Below are 8832 nucleotides of genomic sequence, written 5' to 3'. Positions count from 1 at the left end.
TAGTCTTCATAAACAAAAAGCGAAATATGAAAAGATGATTTCTCTCTGGAGCAGCAGAGCACGCCCTTCAGGCATATAGTATACCTTTTCCTTCTAATGAGCTGTGGGGGTGGGGCATGCAGGACCCAGGACCCAGGGAGAAGGGTGTGGGTGACCCAAGAGAAGGGTTGGCCTGTTCCTGGCTGGGCACAGTTCCTGATGGCACAGGTGTCCCTGCTGAATGGGGTCCAATGTGGTAGCCACCAGCCACAAAGAATTACTTAAATTTACATGAATGAAAACAAAAACTGACAATTCAGGGCTCGCCAGCCCTATTTCGAGTGCTTAGCAACCTACGTAGCTAATGGCTCCTGTACTGGATCACACAGATTCAGAACATTTCCATCATCTCAGAAGGTTCTACTGGAGAGCGCAGCTCTAGACTCTAGGCAGAACGGGACACTGACTCGGGGATGGAGTAAAATCACAAGCCCAGAAGGCGAGTGGTCCACGCCCCCCAGCCCCAGATCCTGAGTGACATCTGAGAGCAGGACACTGCTCCTACTGGGGCGATATCAAAAGGCGGGGGCCCACGCGGGCCGGGGTGGGGAAAGGCCTTGCGAGGCGTGTTAACTGAATCAGTGCTTGAAGAGCAACTTCTCTTTTGCAACTCTTGCTGGTCTGACAGGCTCCTGCAGAATTACATCACTTCCTAAAAAACAGGCAAACACCTCTCCTTCAAGTTAGCACCGACCCAAACAAGCAGGAAACAGGAAATGTTCACGTTTCAGTGGGACTGAAACTGCGCGCAGCAGCATCACGATGCCGGGGCGCGCGCCCCCCGAGGCTCCGCGCGCCGCCCTTCTCCTCGCCGTGGTCCTCGCGGCCCTTGCCACCCGCCCGGCGCAGGGTAAGCACCCCTCGGCTTTCCACTCCCGGCGAGGAGGACGAGGAAGGCTTGTCTGGTACCCGAGGCTACAGAACTCTGCCGGGGAGCGTAACACTTAGAAAAACCTAAGCCTTACTGTGAAAAAAGTGGAGGAAAGTCTAGCTGTCTTTTTGTGGGGGGAGGAGGGAGGAGGGACTTGGCTTCGTTCTCTGCCGGCTGATCCAGCTGCAGTTCGCTCCTGGAATTTAAGCTCCCCGCAGTCTTTGTTTTCCAAGATGTAATTTACCGGTCCCAGTCATTTACCGGCTTTAATGGGCATATAAAGAAAATGACCAACTCTTTGGCAGTTCCTGGAAAAGACCGTTTCAATCAGCTGAAACAGAGAAATCATGAATTAACTTTTAGTAATGTGGGCTGAGAAATCTGCTGGTTCCAAAAAGTCCTGGAAAAACTGGGCTATGGAAATTTAGGACTGGAAAGTAGACTAAAGAAACACCATAAGTTAAAAAAAAAAAAAGTAAGCAGGAAATTGTCTGAGGAATCCCCAGGCATCCATTCCAACTTGTAAGGGCTTTCATCAGCTTTCCTTTGATCTTGTTACCTTGGGAGAGATTTTCTTTGTGTTGATTGTGACTAATGAAGCTTTGGTTTTAAAAAGTTATGTGATTGTAGTGAATCAAAGGTATCAGAAAAGACAAAGTATTAAATCTCATAGTGTTGAGCTAAGAGAAGCATTTGACAGTTGCTACAACCAGCACAGTTACTCCCTGCTTCTTACCCTTGTGTGGATTCGCTGTTGGGTAAACGAACTGGTTGCAGGTGCTTCCCGTCAGTGGACACCTCCTGCTGCTAGCTCGGAACAGCACTGGACCCACAAGGAAGGTTCTCAAGCTGAGGTTCTTTAAATAGGATGTGGGGAGGGGCAGCAGACACTACCTCACAGACAGATAACCTCCTGGAGATTAGAAGTCAGCACACAACCACCCCACCCTACCAATCTCCCTTTCCCTGGGTGTTCCCAGCGTGGTCTCTAGGGTTCCAGGTGGAGACTGGAAAGGCCAAGCATTCCAACTGGAGAGATATTTGGTTGAAATTGAGGGTCATGTTCAAAATGAGTTTGGTGGACGCTGTGCTTTTTAATGCATAAAGTTTTGGAGCAGGTGTGCTGCGCGCTTAGTCTCTCAGTGCTGTCCGAGTCTTTGTGACCCCATGGACTTAGCCCACCAGGCTCCTCTGTGCATGAGGATTCTCCAGGCAGGAATACTGTAGTGGGTTGCCATGCCCTCCTCTGGGGGAATCTTCCCAACCCAGGGATCAAACCCAGGTCTCTCTCATCACAGGCAGATTCTTTACTGTCTGAGCCACTCCCTTCCCCATTTGGAGCAGGAAGGGAGCTTAAAGATGATGCTCAAACTGTACTGAGTGTTTAGCTGTGCTGGAGGTGCAGCTGTACTGGGGGTACAGATGAAGAAACTGAGAGGAGAAAGGTAAGACCCACCGCCAGTCAGCTTTTCTGACTTGGACTCCAGGGTCTTTCCTCTGCAGCCAGGGAATCCACCATGCCCTCTGCTAAAACCTCTGGACCACATTCCTTTCCCTGACAGGCATCCCTCAGCACCCATGGGAGCAGGGCCCAGCTATCCTTCTTCCCCACTTTTAACTCTCACTGCTACCACACTTGCCTCAAACAGGCTCCTGAGAGTGATATTTAACCTTAACTGAGTACTTTTCTTGAGCGCCTGAAAATGATGGAACCAAAGTGTCTGCAGTCCAGGAGCTGCCAAAGGACTAGTGAAGAGACTCAGTGCAAGGTCTCCCTCTGGGCTCTGTATGTGATCGTGGCCCTTCTCTTCACAGAGGTGGCTCCTCACTCGTGGCCCCTGGCCTCTCCCTGCAGTCTCCTTTCCACAGCATCTCCTTGAGTCTCTCCTGCTCCCCCGCCGCAGCCCCAGTCACATGAAATGGAGCGTGTGTTCCAGGCCTCTGTGGCTTTGGCTACAAGTGATGACAGGTTCCTTTTTTTTTTTTTTTTTTTACAAGTGGATGCCTATGTACTCTTAAAAGGCTCAGATGGAATGTAACCTCCTTGCTGGTGTCTGTCTCACTGCCCCTTCTGTGGCACCCTGCCTGTTGTGCCCTCATAGACCTGCTGCTGCTGCTGCTAACCACTTAGAATCATACCCAGGCCTCCCTCCAGGCTGTGAACACCTCCAGGGAAAAGAAAATTCCCTTTTGTTCATCTTTGATTTCCTCCAATCTTGTAAGGGGTCAGCATAAATTAGGAACCCGGTGGTTGTTGAGAAATACTGAAATCATCCTAGAGTGGGTGTGAGACTGATCACTAAAACCGATGAGCTCCTGAAGGCAGGTAATGTTAGGATGTCAGGAGAAGGACGAGGTGAAAAGCTGCATTTGAGGGGAGCACGGGGCTTGTCTGGGTCAGCCTACCCTCACTGGGCCCTGTCTCCATTCTCAGTGCCTGAAAATGCAAAAATGCCCACTTGCAAGCAGCTGGATAAACCAGAGCTTATTACTTTGAGATTAGCCGAGGGAAAGGCTGTTCTTAATTAAGGACTGAATGAATATACATTGTAAAATTAAGTAAGATATATATCCTTTTGAGGGGCTTCCCTGTGGCTCAGCAGTAAAGACTGCCTGCCAGTACAGGAGACGTGGGTTCAATTCCTGGGTTGGGAGGATCCCCTGGAGAAGGAAATGGCAGCCCCCTCCAGTATTCTTGCCTGGAGAATTCCATGGACAGAGGAGCCTGGTGGCTACAGTCTATGGGGTTGCAAAGAATCAGGCACAACTTAGTGACTAAACAGCAACAACATATCCTTTTGGGCTAACGGTGTCTGAGTGTCACATGCGTGCATGCTAAGTCGCTTCAGTTTTGTCCAGGTGATCTTCCCGACCCAAGGATCAAACGGGCTTCTCTTGTGCTTCCTGCATTGCAGACAGGTTCTTTACTGCTAGTACCGCCTGGGAAGCCAAGTGTCATAGTTACATCTAAGTATTTCCTTGAATTCTTCAAAAACTATCACGGAGGTGTTTGGTAGAAGAATGCAGTCTACCAAACAGGCTGATTCCTCTTTGCAAGCATAATCCAGGTTTATCTCACATCAAAGGTGCGACATTATCTAATACCTGCCGTTACCTGAGACCAGCACCATTGCTGCTGAGTCAGCATCTTTGAATCTTTTGCTTTATATAGCTATAGAGCCTGGTACAGAATGGATTACTGTCTCAAGAGAAGTCATCCACTTAGAAGTCACCAGGGGAGAAATGAGAAAATAGCTTTTCTGGGATTTTGACCAAACAGATGAGAACAGTTACAGAATAGCTCTGGGCCTAGGGATCTTGGCCAGTGTCAGATGCTAAGAAAGCTCAGAACGAAGGCAGCGTTCTGCCTGCGGGAGGAAGGGCCACCTTGTTCCTAATCCTGTGTCCTGCCAGTGTCAGCGTAACACTGTCAGAAAGTTCAGAGCAACTTCCCAGATACCAAAAGCATGGGATTTATACGCTGCTAAAAGCAGAGTGGTCTGTGGAAAAAAAGAACTGAGAGGCATGAGGCAGGAAGAAGGCAGCTATAAATGTTTTGATGGCCAAAGTTAAACACTGGGTTTGATGGAGAGGACTGGGAGGTTTTCTGGGCTGTTTCAGAAGAGTAAAGATCATGTAATGATTGGATGAACCTTGAGAAGGGGAGAAAGAATAGAAGAAAGTTCTAGTTGCATAAATGAAACTAAACTTTCTGAAACTGCTCTTGTTTCAGTGACTGTGGGGCTGCCATGTGCTATATCCTGGGACAGTCCCCGTACTAATAATGATGATGGCCAACAGAGATAGCGCTCAGTATATGCCTGTTCTGAACACTGTACATATACCAGCTCATTTGATTCCTTTAATGAATGTTATATAGTGGGTACTATTATTGCTGTTTTTCAGAGGAGAAAACTGAGGCACAGAGGGGTTAAATGACTTGCCCGAGGTCACACAGCTAAGTAGTGTATCTGAATAAGATTTAGCCTCATGAGTCCATGCTCTAACAAGATGCCATGTTGCCTCTGGTTTTGAGGCTCTGCCAGGCTGTGTGTGTAACTTTCAGGTTTGGAGAAATCTGTCTCTGGTGCCTTCCTGCCTGTAGGTGCGTCACATCAGCTGTTGGCTGGGCTCTAAGACTGTCACACTTGTGGCCGTGTGTTTGGTTGGACTGGAGGCGGGCTTACAGGAAAAGGGACAGAGGAGTTGGGTTGAACTTTGGCCTGTGGAGGGGAAGGGAGGGGCCGAAAGGTACAGGGTCAGCAACAGAGAATCAGAAGTGAGTACAGTTAAGACCAGACGCAGGAAAAACAGAATGTTGAAGTCACCGGGTAAGAGGCTGCAGGGTGTGGGAAGCAGGGAGAGGAAGCACAGCCTTCATCAGGCGTCAGGCCGAGTCACTGTGGGAGAAACCTGCTGAGATCTGACTCCCAGGATCAACCAGCCCTCGGGGGCAAAGAGAGGAAAAGCAGGCCGAGAGAGATTGATTAAGGCTTAAAGTCCTGTGTCTGAAGGCAGACCCAGGAGACCAGAGGAGGGCAAGACCTTGGCTGGGATGGGCCCAGTTCTGTAAAGCAACAACGCAGCCTGTGATCTGCCTGCCTGTGTGTGCTTTGCACCACCCTCAGCTGCTGGCAAGGGTGTGGAGAAGCAGGAGCCCTGCGCCGCCCGTGGGAGGGCAGATTAATGCAGTCATCTCGTGTGGCCTGCTGCTGAAGCTTTTCATTCCAAGAAAATTTGAGAATATAGAATATTCATAAATATATGTGTATATCTATAGTCTTGGTTTTATTTTTTCTTTATGTTCTTTATTCCTTCTTTTATGTCTTTTAAACATATTATTAACTATTTGACCATTTCTGTCTGAAATTTATGTAGATCAAATCTTGTATCTGTCGACTCCCATCATGATGGAAATCTGGGGGGCCCTGAGGGCAAAACCCAGCACGCAGAGTTGGGCCCACCCTATTTAACAGAACTTCAACTTTTCTGATACATCATCAAGCTACTGTAAATACTTTCCCAGCACAACCGCAGTCCTGTCACCACAAAATACGGTTTGGAAAAACTCGGACAGGGATGTGCACGGGGCTTGAAGAGAGTGGGAGCTTGGACCTGAGGCTTAAACCCCAGCCCTGGGGTGTGGAGGGAGCAGCCCCCAGGGGTCGGCCTCCAAGAGCTGTGTGAGGTGCCAAAAGCTCGTTAAAGGGGCAAGCCAGTAACCAGAAGCAGGTGACCAAAGTGAGCAAAGAGACTGCCAAGGAGCACGAAGCAGACAGAACCAAATTCACAGCCGGGTCATGGGCCAGGGGTCCACAGTGTCAGGATGATGGTGAGGTCAGCCTAGGGGAAGCACTCCTGACTTTGACCTTTGCCAGAATCATTGCAGCTGCTTTTCTTTTTTTCTTTATTTTTTACAACCATGACCTGGTGTTTAAGCTTTAACTTTTGACCCAGTGGGTGGACTGGAACCCCTAAAAGCACTATAGAACCTCTGATATCCCTCTGGGGTTCTGGAAAGTCCTCGTAGGTAGGTAGGTATGGCTGTGAATTTAAATTTCCCCTACAAGCTGTTCTTTTGCTTTATCCATGTTTTCTGGGCCCTGGGGATTGCCTTGCTTTTTTGTGATTTCTTTATACATTCAAGAAATTTCTTATATAGTCAGTCCCCTACGTACAAACCTTCAAGTTGCAAACTTTCAAAGACTTAAACTTGTGTTCTGTCATCATCAGGCATGAGTGAAATTGCAGCTTGCTCTCCATCTCCTGCTGCTGACAATCCTTCAGCTCTACCATCTTCCACCTCCTCTCCCTCCTCATATCTGCCGTTCACTTGATACCAGCTCCTATATGCCAGCTATTGTACTGTAATGTGAGATTAAAACCGTTTTCTTTATTCTGTTTTGTTTTTATGTATTATTTGTGTGAGAAAATATTATAAACCTATTACAGTAAGTGCTATATAGCTGTTTGTGTTAGTTGGGTACCTCAGCTAACTTTGTTGGACTTATGAACAAATAGGACTTATCAATGTGCTATTATCAATGAACAAGAACGCTCTTGTTCATATGTAGGGGACTTACTGTATTTCATTTGTATCTCTAGGTGTTGCATATTGGGAGAATTTTTCAGGTTACTTACTATATGAGATTACTGGAAATGGAAACTTTTCTATACAACCATTTTAGAGAACTATTTGGAAACATTTAGCCAACTGAAGATGTTCATACCCTTACAGCTTCAACAGTCCTCTCCTACGCATATACCCCAGACCACTCACAAGTGTAGAGCAAAGAAGTTGGCTAAGATGCGGAGTGTAGCCTTGTTGGTAAAAATGGAAAAACAGAAACAATCTCAATATCTATTAACAAAAGAAAAATATGAAGAACTTGATATAGAATGAGATTATCATAGAGTAGGTAAATTTAATAAACTGTAGCCAAATGTATAAAGATAAATCAGTCTCAAATGTACTGTTGACCAAAAAAAAGAAAAGTTGCAGATTATTATGCACAGAATAATTATATTTCTTTAAAGTTTTAAAAACACTCCAAATTCTGCTTCTATGGCTTAGGGACACAGGCATATTTGAAAAGTATGGGATTGATACAGGCTGACTTGAGGAGAGTAGTTAACTTGAATGAGATCAGGGGAAGGAGGGCTCCAACGATCTACAATGTTGTGTTCCTTTCAGAAAAAGCATGGTGGTCCGGGGTCAGCAAACCAGGCCTCATGGCCCCAGTTCAGCTGTCTTCCTGTTTTTTTCCAACCCTCAAGCTAAGGCTGGTTTTTAATGGTTATATAAAAACAGATCATAGCCTCTATTTGGCCTCTTGGCCCACAAGGTCTAAAACCTTCACTCTCTGGCCCACTAAGAAAAAGTTTGCCAACCCCTGTTCTCGTCATTATGGGGAAATAGAAGAGAATCGGGGTGGGTCCCCTGTTATTTGTTATACTTGTTTCTGTTCTCTTCGGTAGGTGAATGTTCATCATGAAAAGTGAGTTCTTTTCCATTTCTCCTGGGTCCCTGCTGGCTGTCTGCCCTCTTTTCTTTCCATGGCTTCCAGTCTCTTTGAAAGACAGCCAGCACGTCTTCATTTTCTCCCTCTTCATTCATCTTTCAGCCCCCTGTGATCCGGCTGCCACGGCAAGCACAACACTCAGCCGCTCTGCCCGAGTCAGCAGTGCCTCCTGAGAGCTGAACCCAAACGGCCCGTTTCCGTCTTTATCTTCGGTTTCTCTCTGTAGCCCTTAACGTAATTAATCAGTTATTGAAACCCTCCTCTTCCTTGGCTCTTCTGAGGTCATTTTCTTCTTGGTCTCCTGTGAGTCTGGTTGTTCCTTTCAGGTTTGGGGTTGAGATCTTTCTCTTCCACCTGTTCCTTTCATCTTTTTCTTTTCTCTTCTTACTCTTTCCATCATTTCAGGGCCATGTCTTCCATTTTCTTAGCTTCCATCTCAGTCCTTGGCTGATGACTTGCCCCGTATCACTTCCAGTCAGGTCTGAAGGCCCAGCCCCAGTCCTGCATCTTGATCATCTATCCTCCTTGGAGATGTCCCAGGGGCCTTGGGCTCAGCCTGGCCAAAACAGAACTCTTTCTCTACTCCCTGCTGGTTTAAGCCCTTCTTAGCTCTCACCTAGGGTACGTCATCAACTTCTTAACTAGTCTTCTTGGCTTTGTCTCCTCTCCAACTGCATTTCATATAACCTCCAGAATGATGGTTCTCTAACAAAAATGTGATGATTTTTCTCTTGTACTTACCCCTTCAGTGGTTTTGCATTTCCTTTGGATAGATTCCAGTCTCCCTGGCATCATCACAAGGCCCTTTATAAGCTTGTGCTGAGCTCCTTTCCTGGACCCTTCCCACTGCACATTCCGTGATACATGTACTTGAATGTGCCAAGCTCTGTTGCGCCATGG

General features: G+C 47.1%; 1 protein-coding gene across 1 annotated transcript in view; it reads left to right on the top strand.

Annotated features, from left to right (window-relative positions):
* Window positions 1–689: 689 nt before the first annotated feature.
* Window positions 690–8832, top strand: part of TMEM154 (transmembrane protein 154) — a 52045-nt gene continuing 43902 nt past the window's right edge. The window contains exon 1 of the mRNA XM_070386657.1: window positions 690–889. Coding sequence (XP_070242758.1) covers window positions 802–889 — 88 coding nt within the window. The 5' untranslated portion in view covers window positions 690–801. The remainder of the gene's footprint in view (window positions 890–8832) is intronic.

This window comes from Bos mutus, chromosome 17 (genome assembly GCF_027580195.1).
Source record: "Bos mutus isolate GX-2022 chromosome 17, NWIPB_WYAK_1.1, whole genome shotgun sequence".
NCBI lineage: Eukaryota > Metazoa > Chordata > Mammalia > Artiodactyla > Bovidae > Bos > Bos mutus.
This window is presented reverse-complemented; position numbering and strand designations above follow the sequence as displayed.